At 37.8% G+C, this 17,016-nt stretch overlaps 1 protein-coding gene across 1 annotated transcript; it reads right to left on the reverse strand.

The window, feature by feature from the left end:
• Window positions 1-5,726: 5,726 nt before the first annotated feature.
• On the reverse strand, window positions 5,727-17,016 carry LOC138316276 (uncharacterized). The gene is made up of 5 exons (XM_069257903.1): window positions 16,824-17,016; window positions 13,441-13,594; window positions 12,797-13,020; window positions 8,926-9,039; window positions 5,727-8,657 (listed from the first exon to the last, which is right to left on the reverse strand). The coding sequence occupies exons 1-5, from the start codon at window positions 16,897-16,899 to the stop codon at window positions 8,272-8,274; spliced, it is 954 nt and encodes a 317-aa protein (XP_069114004.1). The 5' UTR covers window positions 16,900-17,016; the 3' UTR covers window positions 5,727-8,271.

Below are 17,016 nucleotides of genomic sequence, written 5' to 3' on the forward strand. Positions count from 1 at the left end.
GTATTACACTTTCAGGTAAAGAGTGTCAGTTGCCAACAATACGCTGGGTCTGCACCTTGATTTACCCAGGCTTAATGCATATCCCTGGGGTCGTTTCTCTTGTTAAAATCCATGTGATACGGATGGATCATAACCTCCTTTAAAAATTTTAAAAATTTCAATCATATCTCCTCTATTCCGCCTATATACTAAGGACGGGAGCTAAAGACATCTTCGTATAAATAATTTTTCAATCCAGACAACTTCAACAGCCATTTACCTGACCAATCTTGAAGATTGTTTAGGTCCAGTTGGAGATCTCCTTTCACCCTGGTGTCTTTATACACTTTTGTATCATCAGCAAACAGTAGCGCATTAGAATCAACAATATTTGGTAAGTAATTTATAAACAAAAAAAATAGCGATGGTCCTAGTACACTGCCTTGTGGTATCCCGCTAGTGACTGGCTTCCATTTAGATGTGTGACCATTAAATCAATTGAAAACCCATATGATTTCAATTTGCTTATCATTCTTTGATGTGGAACATTGTCAAAGGCCTTCATAGGGTCAAGATATATTACCTCGATACCACCTCCTTCATTAATTATTTGCGACCATCCAAATTACTGACTGCTTAGAAGATTGTTCTTCATGAGATGATCCATCACGCGGTTTCTAATAATAGATTTCAAAAGTTTCCATACGATGCTCGTTAAGCTGACTGGTCTCTAGTTCCCTACATATCGCTTAATCTGACTGGTCTCTAGTTCCTTACATATCGCTTAAGCTGACTGGTCTCTAGTTCCCTACATATCGCTTAAGCTGACTGGTCTCTAGTTCCTTACATATCGCTTAAGCTGACTGGTCTCTAGTTCCCTACATATCGCTTAAGCTGACTGGTCTCTAGTTCCTTACATATCGCTTAATCTGACTGGTCTCTAGTTCCTTACATATCGCTTAAGCTGACTGGTCTCTAGTTCCCTACATATCGCTTAAGCTGACTGGTCTCTAGTTCCCTACATATCGCTTAAGCTGACTGGTCTCTAGTTCCTTACATATCGCTTAAGCTGACTGGTCTCTAGTTCCTTACATATCGCTTAATCTGACTGGTCTCTAGTTCCTTACATATCGCTTAAGCTGACTGGTCTCTAGTTCCTTACATATCGCTTAAGCTGACTGGTCTCTAGTTCCTTACATATCGCTTAATCTGACTGGTCTCTAGTTCCTTACATATCGCTTAAGCTGACTGGTCTCTAGTTCCTTACATATCGCTTAAGCTGACTGGTCTCTAGTTCCTTACATATCGCTTAATCTGACTGGTCTCTAGTTCCTTACATATCGCTTAAGCTGACTGGTCTCTAGTTCCCTACATATCGCTTAAGCTGACTGGTCTCTAGTTCCTTACATATCGCTTAAGCTGACTGGTCTCTAGTTCCCTACATATCGCTTAATCTGACTGGTCTCTAGTTCCCTACATATCGCTTAAGCTGACTGGTCTCTAGTTCCCTACATATCGCTTAAGCTGACTGGTCTCTAATTCCTTACATATCGCTTAAGCTGACTGGTCTCTAGTTCCCTACATATCGCTTAAGCTGACTGGTCTCTAGTTCCTTACATATCGCTTAAGCTGACTGGTCTCTAGTTCCCTACATATCGCTTAAGCTGACTGGTCTCTAGTTCCTTACATATCGCTTAAGCTGACTGGTCTCTAGTTCCCTACATATCGCTTAAGCTGACTGGTCTCTAGTTCCCCACATATCGCTTATCTCCTTTTTGAATTGCTGTTATTTTCCCACTTCCCAAGCCGATGGTACGCAGCATGTACGGATTGACTGGTTGGAAAGAATTTGTTGTGGTTTACATATTACAGGTTCAGTTTCTTTTAATAACTTTGGATGGATGTCATCAGATCCTTCAGATTTGTTAGAATTCAATTTTTTCATTAACTTAGCAATTTCTTGTTCCTCGATGTCCCTCCAAACAAATTGATAATCAATATGTATATCTAGGAGCTATGGTATGTCCCCTTCCGGCTCTCTTGTGAATATGCTACTAAAAAGCCTGCTAAAACATAAAGGTGTTATAACTATCCTCTATGTTTTCAAGTCCTACACATGTTTCTCAGTCTATATTCGGTTGTTATTTTGTTTCATTGTTTCGTTAGTTTCTGACAGGTATCTACATATGAACTGGAATGTAATGTATCAATGGTTGGTAACCATATTTTCCTCATTTGTAAGTATCAGGTCCAACAGGCTGGGTTCTTGATTAAATCTTATCTTCGTTGAGACTTGCACATATTGTAGAAGCTACGTGTCTTTTATGGTTTCCATGAATTTCGCTTCCGGCTTGTTTTGGTGTTCTGATGTGCAGAACTGCCCAGTTGGTATTCTTATAGTTAACCCCCCAACCCCAACCCCCCAATAAGTTTATGCGAATATTTGGATTTCCATACTTGAAAAAGAAGATCATTTAATTCATCGTTGTGTCCCTCACTACCACTTGGACTTCTGTTCTGTATATACATCCAATCAAAAGTTTATTTAATGCGGCCAAGTCGACACAGACGAAAATGTGTGAAGTTCTGATTTGATGTACATTATTGTATAGTGTGGTTCCGCGAATGCCATTAATATTCCTCAATTAACAGTTCCGGTACTGTTGGAACATATCTACTGTTTTTAGGGAATACTTCATTTATACCAACACTCATAATGTTTTCAGAATATATCCTAGTTTTTAGGTCACCTGAGACGAAGTCTCAAGTGACCTATTCTAATCGCCTTTTGTCCGTCGTCGTGCGTCGTGCGTCGTGTGTCGTGCGTCGTCCGTCGTATGTCCGTAAACAATTTACATTTTCGACTTCTTCTCCAAAACTGCTGAAGCAATTTCAATGAAATTTTGCACAAACCTTCTAAGGCATAAGGCCAATCAAAATTGTGAATTATATGGTCCCCACCCCCAGGGGGCTGTGGGAGGAGCCAAAAGGGGTAAAATTGAGTAAAATTTCAAAAATCTTCTTCTCTACTCACAGATGTGGTAGAATCAAATACTCTTCATAGATAGAAAGGTCTTAAGGTCCTTTACAAAAATTGTGAATTATATGACCCTGGGGTCTCTAGTTTCCTCCTGGGGAGGGGGTTAAGTTTACTATACTTTATATAGAGAAAACACATTTTTGCGCATTATTTGGTCATTTGTAATAGGAAATGAGTCAAATGTTGTCAGAATTATCAGTATGAGATGGCCATTTAATCCTATTAACAAATTTTCTATAACTGACCCCCAGGGGCCTTAGAGGCGGGGTCAAAAGGGGTCAAATAGGCTAAAACTTCAAAAATCTTCTTCTGAAATTCTGGATATGGTAGAATCAAATACTTTTCATAAATAGAAAGATCTTAAGGTCCTTTACGAAAATTGTGAATTATATGACCCTGGGGTCTCACGTTTCCCCCTGGGGAGGGGGTCAAGTTTACTATAGTTTATATAGGGAAAACACATTTATGAGCATTTTTTGCTCAATTTTCATTGGAAACGAGTCAAACTTGGTTAGAATTATTAGCCTGAGATAGCATTTTAATATCATATCCATATTGGTCCAGGCTGACCTCCTGGGGGCAGGGGGGGCAGAGGGGCGGGGCTAAAAAAGGGTCAAATAGGCTAAAACTTCAAAAATCTTCTTCTGAAATTCTGGAAATGGTAGAAACAAATACTTTTCATAAATAGAAAGGTCTTAAGGTCCTTTACAAAAATTGTGAATTATATGACCCTGGGGTCTCCTGTTTCCCCTTGGGGAGGGGGTCAAGTTTACTATAGTTTATATAGGAAAAACACATTAATGAGCATTTTTTGCTCAATTTTCATAGGAAATGAGTCAAACTTGGTTAGAATTATTAGCCTGAGATAGCATTTTAATATCATATCCACATCGGTTCTGGCCGACCCCCTGGGGGCAGGGGGGGGGGGCTAAAAAAGGGTCAAATAGGCTAAAACTTCAAAAATCTTCTAAAATTCTGGATATAGTAGAATCAAATAATTATAGATGGAAAGGTCTTCAGGTGTTTTATAAAAACTGTGAATTATATGATCTTGGGGTCTCACGTTACCCCCTGGGGAGGGGTCAAGTTTAGTTTATATAGGAAAAACATATTTGTGAACATTATTTGCCCAATTTTCGTAGGAAATTAGTCAAACTTGATTAGAATTATTAGCCGAAGATATAGCATTTTAACATCCATATCCGTCCTCGATGACCCCCTAGGGGACCAGAGGGGCAGGACCAAACAGGGTCAAATTGATTAAAATTTCAAAAATACCTCTAAGTTCACAGGTTTGATGGAAGCAAATACTCTTCATAGTCTAAAAAGGTCAAATTTATAAATCACTGACCAACTTCAAGGCCCAGCATATAGTGTTTATATGTCTTTAATTTGTTTTATTATATATTCTAACTCAGGTGACCGTTAAGGCCCATGGGCCTCTTGTTAGCTCCTCTATTTTGTAAGATAGTGTGTCTGCATTAGCAAATAGGCATTTTAATTAAATACAATAATGGTTGGGAATGAGGCTCATCAATTTCTTTTTCACTTGGGTGTCTTTTTTTATTGCAAACCTAACGATATTCTGTTCCAAGGTTGACCGCGAACTCGGAACCCGAATTTCCCCGATGCATTACTCTCTCTAAGTTTGTCCACGTTTATTAGTGCATTTTCCTGTCCTCGTTCCTTCCTTATTTGTAAGATCATTTACTATCATTAGTGTGTTGAATTTTGCGTCATTGTTCAGATTCGTTATATTCTTAAAGAAATCCTTTTTGTCCTCAGATGATCCAAAAGACAAAAGTAATGGCCTATGCTTCTCATTGGTCCTTTCATATCTCCCTAGTCTGATGACTTTCTGTTCCTTTTCCTCATACTTGATATTACAAGTTGTCATCAGTCCTTTTTCTTCCATTTCATCAGCTTTCTTTCTGTCCAAACCTTAAATCTAAATATGACAATGTTGTTTTCCCTTCGTTTTCTTTCATTTATTTCAGCGATAACATCATCATCCATCGGCTTTATGTTGTCGGAGTTACCCGATTCCCGGCCCTCTTCCTGGCGTTCTACTGGTGTTCTTTTTCATATTTCATCCTGCACGATGTTCCTAACTTGTTGGTCGGTACATTTCATATCGATAAAACTTTCCAATTATTTTCTTTTATCTTCGTAAGAGCTTAAAATATCAGCGCATTTCCCCTTTTTCTGTATTTGTGTGTGTATATTTTTTCCAATCACAACTCTACATGGTGAACAGAACCAGAGAGTCGGTAGTTCATCATGCTTTGACGCTTTTATGTACATCGATTGCAGTAGTAATCACGGCACTTTTTGCATCGCATATCTATCCCATTAGAATCGGGGATTCTTGAGCTCATTTTGCATGTGACATCGCCCAAGGAAACGAAAATGAGCTATCAGACGCGGATAATTTATCGCCCTCGCTCTTGGAACTTGTTTGGCGTCATACCCCTCCGTTTACATCTGTTGCTGCAGGAGCTGGGCTGTAAGTTAACTCTATCAGGCCTATAACCAGTAGCCAGGGTTACAACCTTATACTGTTATATTTTTACAGCAACTTTATATAATAATCTGCAAGTGCATGTGGAATAGAGGACGGGTAAAAGACAATGTGTTTTGGATGTATTCAAAGTTGTCAAAGGCGACAGACGACATCATTCTGTTAAATATCACAACAATTTGCAAATTGATAGTAAGTTATTTTACTTGTTGCTAAACATTAGTAAAAAATGTGTTTCGCCTGCGAATTACACAACAAGAGATTACGAAAAAAGTTTTAACAAAATACAACTGTAAACATAACACAGTCATGATTAGTCTTTAAAGATATGAACTACATGGACATGTTTTTTGTGCTTGTATTCAGACCAACCGACTATATTTACATTTTCACTTCGCTCCGCCTCAATGAAACTAGTAAACTCCGATCACTTCATTTCCCAATGAAGATGCTTGGTCACGCGCTGACCTCTGACCGGCGTGAGAATACATTTTGACATTGTTTACATTTTAACCTACAGAGCTCTGTAGTTTTACGCCGCTTCAGTTTTGAATGAACTTTCTGGGATGTGGCCTATCGCTGTACATTTAGAAACACAGACAGAAATGTTTGATAAAGTGATATTAGAAATTGTTGGTAATATGATATTACAGATATTTTACACGTATTTTGAAGAAACGATGACTTAGGCTCAAGCCCCGGAAAATGCTGAACATAGGCTAGGCCTACTGAGCGCAGCGATGTTCATCACTCATCGAAGTAGGCATAATCGAACGCAAATAGTTAGGATAATGTGTACAATATATAGATCTATATGCGAAACGGTGACATACATGTAAGCTTAGAAACGATAGATTCCATAAAAATACGCTCAAATACCAAACAGGCTGATTTCAGTGACATAAGCCTAACGAAACGATTCTGCGAGTGTCAAAACCCACGGCATTCGAGGGTCGTTGGAAACCACCAACATTTCAAATCAATGTTTCTCTACTTACTTTATACAGAATTTTAATCCTAAAACTCCAGTTGACAGAGAAGTTATCACATTTCAAGAATAACACACAAGTCTTCCAGTGATCTGCGACTAAATCCCACATTTTAACACGTTTTATTGAGCCCCTGAAGCATGGTTCTTGGACTGCATCGCATACCATAAGACACAGGGGTTGGATTTCACAACAGGTTTAGTTAATAAACATTTAACTGCCAGCTACAAACAATTACCAGACGGAAATACAACATTCAGGTACATTCCACAACAATCGCAATTGATTTTTAAAAGATTTGATATGTTTAGATACCAACTAGGTCCTATTCAGCATTTTCACCACAATCGTCATTTTCTTCAAAACCGGACCCCTGCTAAATCGAGCAACCGGATTACACGTTGACTGCACTGCTAGTACTGCGCAGCAATTTTTTGTATTTGAAGCTACATGATCATGTTTTTATGATAAAATTTAAGCCATTAATTCTTGTACATAAAAACAATATTTCAAAATCGCCGTTTTTAATTGTACAAACGCGCAAAGAATGAAGTTATTTTCGGAACTACATTTTATGTTGCCTTGGTGACGAAAAGAACTGACTGGCGGCTGTTCCGTAGCTGTACATACATGTACGATAACTGGTACAATGTTGCAAATTGTATAATAATCTTATACCGAATACATATAATTTGACTTTTTTCAAAAGCGGGATATTTAAATTGGTTAACGTAAATATAAGGATTGATTATCAATTTTGTTGCTTGCATTGACTGATGAAGAAAGTTAATCTCGTGCAAATGTTACATGAACTGCTTCGCAGTTCACTTCATTTGCACGAGATTAACTTTCTTCATCAGTCAATGCAAGCAACAAAATTGACAATCAATCCTTAAATGTGATGATGTAAAAACATCTGGGTTATAAATTGAGACGATATATTATTCCTGTCAGTCATATGTATCAAAGCGCGACCTACACTTCACGATTGCCATTTATTTCAAAAGGCGTTATTAATATGTATATATATATTTCAATTCTCCCCAACGATTAATAATGGAAGCTCTTTCTGAATATTAACATTTAAGAACTGTCATTTCACATGTGTAATGGGGAAAATTCCGAGGACATTTGAAGCAAATACAGGCAAACTTTCTCACAGAACTTTCTCACAGTACACTTTGAAATATGTGTAAAAATTCATACTACTGGATATCAAAATGTACAGGACGGACACTAAAACACTAAAATAGTTCAACGTATTATATACATGCATACATTGTATCATTAATTCCATGTTACGGATGAATCATTGACGTGAATAAATTGTGATTTCAAATAATTTAAATAAATGATAGTAAGACACAGCACGATGTAAATATGTGAACATGAAAAAACTATCTTTAAAAGCTATACGTTGATCAACAACCTTAGAAGTATTTAACACCTTGAGTACATATACCATACTTAATAACTAATATGTAGCTCCCAAACATGCTCGATGTCACTACCAGTATCAAACATCATTTCCGGTCAGAAACTATTTACGTCGGGTATTAAATCATGTCAGACCTTAGGTCAAATCGATTTTCGCTGTTTACATCAGAGAAGTCTTCCCAGTAACGGTCATAGACCAGAGAGGCTTCCAGAAACAAAGGACTACACATCGAGTGACCGGAAGCTATATCCTAGAAGTTGAAGATGGTTACTGTCTTAAATTACTGTCTTAAAATGTATGAATCTTATACTTTAGATGACCCCGGTTTACCGAGCGTCACTTTCTCCTTTGGCTCTGCGGCTGTGAAGGCAAGCGGGTCCTCTTTTTTACTGCTTCCACTGTCGTCGGCTTCCACATCGAAGTCTTTGTAGGGCTGTGATGTCGGTGAAATGCTCTGGTATCCAGTGTTAGTGAAACCTTGTTTGTAGTACTTCTGGGTAACTGGGTAGTTACTGCTGGTGTTCCATTTCTTTACGGCCGGCATGGGGTCTCTAAGGAAGCGACGCCATCTGTATTGTCTATAGATGAAGACTCCAATCACCACACCCAACACTATCAGGGCGAGCAGACCCAGGGTCAGACCGACAATCAGCGCAGTGTTATCTGGTCCGGAACCGTACAGTTCCTCAGCTGAAATATTCAACATTGGTTTATGAAATACCTAGGTATGCCTAACTTTATATGGAAATAAAGATAGAGTTTGATAATGTGTAATCTTAGATAGAAAATGACGTATTTTAAGATTTTATATAACTCGGATCTTAAATGAACTAGGAAAAGTTTTTTTGTTCGTAGTTCTCAATTAGCGAATGATATTATATAATATGGAGAGCTACGAATATTAGATTCCAATGTCAATTTGATTTTAAGTGACGATGTGATATCTATGGTTACTCACCAGTACACGAGGCCTCGTCCGACCCGTCCCCACACTCCTTGTAATTATTACACCTGAGGTCAGAGTTCACACAGTACCCGTTACTGCATCCATACTCCGCCGTGGAACACGAGCCTGTAACATATATATTTGTTTGGTTTACGGTCTGTAGGTATCTCACTATAGAACCTGCACTACTGATACACATCCCAAAGTTAGAAAGCAGTATATATGTCAATAGATGTGAAAACATGGATTGTTTTAATGAAACCATTGTGTAGAATGCTCGATTTAAAGTTTTATAGATGGAACTTTAAGTATAGAGTTAAATTATAGATATATAAAAATACATGGGGCAAGGAAGTATTTCAACAGTTATTTTCCACATAATACTGGATCCTTATAGACATATGTCTGTAGGATACGAATTACTTTAAGTAGTAAATATTGGGCAAAGAAGTATTTCTGAAAGTGTGGACAAAATCTTTTGTCCACACAGTTGTTAGAATTACTTCTTTGCTGCCCTATATATAAAAATACAAATAGATCAGAACATTGTTTGTAATTAAATGATGGTAAACCAGTCAAAGAAATTGTCAGTCCGGTCAAGTCAGTAAAACAATAAAGATCAAATTAATTGCGACCGTAATCAAGCATCCACACATACTGTTGACAACAGCTAGGAGAGCAGAAAATCTAAAAGCTATACCACTGGATACTATTTGTTCGTTTGTTTCTATTAATGTCCTATTAACAGTCATGACCATGAAAGGACGGTCTCCCATATATGCGCTGTGTTGCGTCTATGAAATGCGGGCGTGTGTTTTGGGAGACTGTGGTATATTTATGTTGTTTTCTGCTATAGTGGAACTCTTGCCTATAGTGCTATATCACTGAATCATGCCGCCGACGACACCAAGAAGCACTCTCCACCTGGTCACATTATAGTGACAACGGTCCGGGCGAACCAGTCATACTTCCCCCTGTACGCTGAGCGCCACGCAAAAGCAGAAACTACCACTTTTATAGACTTGGGTGTGTTTCGGCCAGGGGACAGCACAAAGAGCCTTCCTCACAGGGGCGAGAGCTCAACCGAAGGTCAAATGTTAGGTGGTGCAAAGAGAGACGTTAGGAAGAAGAAAGTTAGTTAGGAAGAAGAGAAAGATAAGATACTTTTAGTCGCCTTTTACGATCTTGCAATAGGGGCAGCAGGTACAATTCTAACGCCCTACCTGCAGGGTAAGCTTCAAAGAGGTTATCAGAATGGAAAGACTAGGATCAGCATCTGGCTCCAGTATTTGGTTTACAAGAGGCTACGTTTTATATATCACAATTCAAGCTTACAGTAAATTGGGGGGTGGCCGTAGACAAGGATCGTGCTTCACAACAAACACATGGAACAGCATCAAGAAGGAATCCGGAGGGATATAAATGAGGTTTACCAGCATTACATGCTACCTTTATTAATTTCCATTGCTCAAATATGATTTTTCAGAAACCGATTGATAAGTAAAGAAGAAAGTAGGTTGGATCTTTTTATCATTTACAGATATTTTACGACCAGCCTTCCAGCTTTCGGGGATTGAGAATAGTACTGTACTTTGCACGTTCATGCATCGCTTCAAAGGAGACTTTTAGTATGCAAATGAGCCTATGTATAACCCTACGCGCACAGCGAGACTCTCCATCGTTTCACTTGCAGCACGACTGTGCGGACACGCGGTGTCCAGTACCCTGAGTTTCAAGGTAAGTTTGATTCCTTGGTCCTCAGAATTAGTGCCTATTCACCGTGGAGAAGGTTAAATGAATCGGGGTGCACAGGAGGTGCGTACCTCTGACTTAGGGGGCGCTTGGACGGCATATGGGGGAGCTCGAAGTGAGAAAATGGCCGACGGTAGTTGTTTACATTTTTTCGATGCGATCATAGACACAGATATTGAGAGGAAAATTAAAAACCAACAATTTTTGCATGAAGAGTGATTTCCATTCTACTGATGTGTTGATTGAAGCCAGGGATGCATGATTCGTTCAAGTTAAACCACATATGCGGAGATGCGATATAGAATTGGTAATATACTTCAAGGCAGTGAGTTGAATCTTCACATATTAAGAGCGGGATAACAGTTGGTTCAGAAGGAGGTCCAGACAGGCGGAATCTCTGGAATCGCGGATGCAAAGAGCATGAACCAGATAGCAATTCCTGGAAAGTCAGTTGTTATTTTAAGAATTGTTAAAACTATTAAGGTCATTTTAAAATCAGCACACTGCACATGGAGGACACCCTACAATTGCCCGGCAATTTACACATTAGGAATGACGGGGACCGGGGACCCAAACTGCCTTGTATGCAACTAGATGGGTACAAATGAATGTTAGACATCAAACCAGGATGCAGAATGCATATCAATAAGAAAAGCGTTGGATGAAAAACTATAGAAATAATTATAGGTCAAAACGTTTTGTAAAACAGCTTACAATTGGTGAAAGTATGGGGAAAACAGCTAAGAAACAACTTTGTTTCTTTGGAGAAAGCTCTGCCATAGAAGATGGACCTGAACGAGAAGCTGCTGTTATTGAAACACCATTCAGAAGACCTGACATAGTCGTTCGTGAGTCCAAAACGTTCCCTCGAAATAGAACCGATAGAACTATGGGGTGGCGGTTGTGGGAAATCCCAAGAACAGAAGTCAAGGAACGATGAGCTGAAGATAAAGTGTTGATGGACTGATGGGTGAGGAAGTATCCAATCAGATTGGAGAATGATAGACACATTTGGGGTAACAAGGAGAGAAATACAGCCACTACAGGATGTTTGGTAGAAGAGGCGAGTCATCGTGGAAAACTAAACCACTGCTGACCGACCGTCGAAGGATGTTCTGGTTAAGAGTCTAAAGAGGACTGGATAGCACCTGAAGACGTCTAGAGAAGCTTAACAATGAAAGAACACCAGTGACATACAACGATGTCACAGAATGCAAAACATTACATGTAAGTCACTACATTACCTACAATAAGTTAACTCTAGATAACACTAGGTCCGAATATCGTTAGACAGAAAATCATTTACACGTCATTTATGTAGACTTTGTAAACATAAGATTAACAAGAGGCACAATTGGCCTTAACGACGGCCATCTGACTGTTAATACAATATATAGTAGAACTGAAATACACGGTAAGTTGCATGTTTAACGGTTATAACTGCCTTACCCCCTGTGACCTTGAATGAAGATCACGTTCATTCATTTGAACAAACTTTATAGCCCTTTATTCAAGCATGCTACAGGCCGACTATTAGTACCCAGTGTATTAGTTATTTACAAGAAGTCATTTAATTTAGTAGCCCTTCATCCCAGCAAATGTCTTTTGCTTGAACAAATTTGGTAGCCCTTCATCCCAGCATGTCATATGCCCAATATCAGGTCTCTAGGCCTCACGGTTATCCACAAGAAGTCATTTAAAGATTTTAGTTATTTTGACCGCTTTGACCTTGAATGAAGGTCAATGTGATTTGTTTGAACAAACTTGGTAGCGATTCATTCCAGCATGTCACAAGCCCAATATCAGGAATCTATGCCTTGTTGTTTTTCACAAGAAGACATTTAACGATTTAAACCTATTTCACTCCGTGACCTTGAATGAAGATCAATCTTGGAAGTAATTCGAGGTCATTCATTTGAACAAATTTCGTAGCCCTTCATGCCAACATGCTGCAGGCCCTATATGAGTACCCTGGGCCATTCGGTTATTGAGAAGAAGTCGTTTAAATGAAAAGTTTACGCACGGCAAACGGTGCACGACGACGGACGGTGCATGACGACATAGATCATCCTGACTTTTCGGGTCAGATGACCTAAAAATGTTATAAAATCATAAAATAGTGTAAAATTACCATTATAAACTTCCGTAAATATGATCCCAAATCCCATGAGGACCGCAGAGCTATCTGTCACAAATTCAACGGTCACCTGATTTCCTGTGGAAACCAGGTTACTAGGCAACGTGGCGCCACATAGAGGTTCGACGTTAAGAACTGGATCTGATACGGATCCACCATCATATACGTTCACGTAATCCAGACAAGAACCGCTCCTCTTTTCTTCAAGGTCGAAACGACTGAAAATAAATCACCAGTTTATTTACTAAAGCAAAACAACTTAGGGAAATATAGAATTACAAAAATTATCATGCAATAAAAACCTATCAAGAATAAATAAACTGAAAATGTAATGTTGGTCTTCACGTCCAATAAACAACCTTTAAAGGACTATCAAAATTAGGTGTGGAGGAGCCCGACCTTTCCAGGCTCAGAACCTATAATGGTATATGAAAATTGGTTTTGATACCATAATAGCAAGAATGCAGATGAAATCGAATTTTTCCTAGTTATAAACTTTATTGAATACCTTCTTAATGTAATTGTCAACTTCCTAAAAATTGATATTGTTTTAAAAAGGTGTATGTTGATCGAAAGTTTTTATTTCATAAGTCCAACTTAATTTTATCAGATGTACCCTGGAATGATTTTAGACCTACCTGAACACAACCAGTACGTTGTAGCGACCATCGGACGCAGTGGCGGTCAGAACACAGTTCATGTCGTTATTGTACTCCAAACCGGAACTAGACTCCAACAGCCGGGACTTGGAGACCATAGAACTCACGGTCGTACAGGAAGCTGACATATAGTCTGTAACAAAAGTCACGTAACTATCAGCCACCCAGTGTCTACCGTAAATAAGAATTACTTACTAACTAGTACTTTGGTATGTTTGGTTGTTAAAAGCTAAGGTTGGTGGGTGCGTGAGTTGTGGAGGAAGGTTGGAGTAAAATAACTGAAATACACTGACTGTACCGCCTGGTTATTACCAAAGTGGGTCTCAAACTCTCATCAGAGATGAGACCTTATCAAGAATATGACCTTTAATATAATAATTATGAGCCTGACCTTCTGATGAAAACTTTTCACCGAGACAAAACCAAAAGGTCGAGGTCACGATATGGTACTAAATCAAAGTCAGATGAGTCTTTGGGTTCTGTCCCCTGTGACACCCTTATATTCCCACGGCCCGTTAGTCCGAAGGTTCAATAGTCCTAAGGCCCAATAGTCCGAAGTCTCTTTAGTCCGAAAATCAGGAAAAATCATTATTTTATAATATACCGTTGTTTTAATTCACGTTATTTTCATAGTTTGGTATGTTTTCGATGAGTTTTAATGAATACCTATTTTGGTACTGCTAAAAAATAATTGATCAGCCAATTTATATGGATGACAAGTTGTTATTTTATCATGTAGCATTGCATGATCAAACTTACATCAAAAAGTTTAAAAAGTCATGAAAGAAGATGTCTCGCATTGTATAAGATATCTCATAAGCATACATTCAATGAATTTTCTTACAAACAGACAAGCTTTAAAGTTGTATGGTCGATCACTTTCGCTCTTTTTGTCATAGTGAATGTTGTTTAAGTCTTAATTTAAACTTCTAATTTTACCACTTTTATAAAGTTGCAGCAATGGAAGTATTTTTAATTTTAAAAGTAAAAAATCTTTTTAGCGTGTACACGTCAAAAATAGGCTCTAAAGATGCCGAATCATTCCGAACTCTTCCGAACATCGTCGCGACAATCTCGAAGTAACACGAGAGTTGTGAAACCAAGAGAAAATGTCAACAATTTTTCGGAAACATAACATGTGGTCGACCTCAGCAGACTGTATCTACAAAGAAAATAATGCTCGCACATTATAATATTTGAAAAACGTAAACAAACAAATGTGCCCTAGTTACCTGCCATGATATGAGATCACCACGTAAAAGTGGCTTCGGCGGCACACTTCAGTGATACCCCACTATAAAAAGGGCAAAGCAAAAAAGTTCCACTGTACAAGAAGACACGACACTAATATAAATTAAGGGATCAGTTCATCCAGTCGTGGTTCCAAGATATTGAAAATTCTTCGAGAGATTCTTATTATATATTATTATTCTATATTTAAAAACAATTTTGGACTTGAAAATTATTTAATACGATTAAATGAAAAAGACAGAAAAACAATGTGTAAATTCAGAACATCAAATATTAAATTTCCGTTTGAAACCGGAAGATGGATAGGAGTTCAACGTAACAATAGAATATGTCATATATGCAATACCGGTATTGGTGATGAATTCCATTATTTGTTTTTATGTTCAGATTATAATGTAAGTCAGCTACGTGGGGATTACATTCCTGCTTACTACACAAGACATCCTAATCACATTAAAATGAAAGGCATGTTCTCCATTTTTCATAAAAAAAATGTACGCAAATTTATGCTTATTTGTTCAGAAATTATGCAACTTGTTATAGTATTAATTACAACTCAAAATTATCTAAAATATATGTATTGTTCTAATGTATTAATATATACACATATGAATAAGTCAATTATTACTATACCCAATACATGTATATTAATATCTCCTATGTTACCAATTTTAAGGATGTATTCTTCTGAGGTTTCAGTCCCGTTGAAGTCTCGTTTCGACAAAGATCAAAGAAGTTATGAGATATTCAAATACAATTTATCAATATCTGTAGCAAGTTGTCAGTTGCATATTTTGTCAAAAAATTACAGTTCTAACTTTAGCAGATTTTTTATACGACCAGCCAGTATTACACCTGTAGGTATGAGAACAGCCAGTATTACACCTGTAGATATGAGAACAGCCAGTTTTACACCTGTAGATATGATACCAGCCAGTATTACACCTGTAGGTATGATACCAGCCCGTATTACACACATATATGTACACTCTGGCAGCAAGAGGGTTAATTAAAGGTGAAACAATTTGTTGGGAAAAATGTTATGACACACTGAATTTTGTTTGTAAAAGTTTGAATCTTTATACAAATAATGCATCTAATTTTGCCTGTCATGCTTTAAAATTTAATTATATATGTATGACCTCTTGTTATACACAATGTGTATCTGAGTGTAATAAAAGAATTGAATTGAAATTGAATATACCGAAGTCTCCCAAAACACACCCTCGGATTTCACACACGCGAAACATCACATACACGGGACTAGGACATATAATAAATCAAACCAAACATGATTACGCGGCAGTTTGTTCCACATTAATGTGCTAACTGATGACAACGTTCTTACATAACTTCTATTTTGTAGTATTGTATGTCTATATTAGGGATATAAAGATTGACCGAGTATCGCGTCTTTGAAAAAGAATGTCCGTTCGTTTTTTTATCTATGATTTCATAAACCCAAAAGATATTGAGAATAATGCATATAATTTAATTCAGATAATTCAACTAGGCATAAATTTCCGTGATTTTTACAATAAAACAAATTGGGTTGTGTCGCATTGATATCTTATCCAATATTTCAGTTTGGCCAATGACTGGGCCGCTTTTCAAATATTCCGCGAAAAACGTTCTGTATGACGTCATAATACTTGTCATTTAATTCTTTCGGTCTATGGAAAAATAACCTCAAAGATCTAACCAATACAAATGAGTGTAACATATCAGATTAAATTTTAATGTACTATATCAAAACCTCGCAGAACGTTTATATAACGCTTTTTCTTATCGTCCTAAAATACATGTTCATTATCTCTAAGATATACATAGACTTAAATTAGTACATGTGACAGTGAGTAAGCATTTTAGGTCGGGTACATGTGTTCGCTATTATCGATTACTGTATCATTATTGTACTTTCCTTTGAGATTTTAATGAATAACAGAGATACAATGTAAGTAGCGAAAAAAGGGGGGAAATAACGAAATGTTACGGTCTGATAATCCTCAAATGTTCCTACCCGCTGTAAATCTTAACGGCTAGGTGTGGAGTCACCGTTCCCAACCATGTCTGCTATAATTGGATTGAATATATACAATGTATACTATTACCTATGTCGACAGCCAGGACACTTGTTATCCAGGTCAGAATCACTACCGACCGACATATTTCTCCCTTCACATCCATTTGCACGTTAAAATATCTCACAGAAACATTACAAACGTTTTACAACACAGGTCGCCATGTTTAAATCATGGACGAGCTTACGACCATTGTTTACAAATGGCCGCCGCTCCTTGGCAA

This window comes from Argopecten irradians, chromosome 2 (assembly GCF_041381155.1).
Source record: "Argopecten irradians isolate NY chromosome 2, Ai_NY, whole genome shotgun sequence".
Lineage (NCBI taxonomy): Eukaryota > Metazoa > Mollusca > Bivalvia > Pectinida > Pectinidae > Argopecten > Argopecten irradians.

Bases quoted from the DNA above. Each gene is read 5' to 3' on its own strand.
- LOC138316276 (XM_069257903.1), bottom strand. From the start codon at position 16,899: ATGGATGTGAAGGGAGAAATATGTCGGTCGGTAGTGATTCTGACCTGG. The intron at 13,021-13,440 runs GTAGGTCTAAAA...ATTTATTTTCAG, and splicing joins AACGTACTGGTTGTGTTCAG to TCGTTTCGACCTTGAAGAAA. The intron at 9,040-12,796 runs GTAATTTTACAC...TATATGTTACAG, and splicing joins ATTTACGGAAGTTTATAATG to GCTCGTGTTCCACGGCGGAG.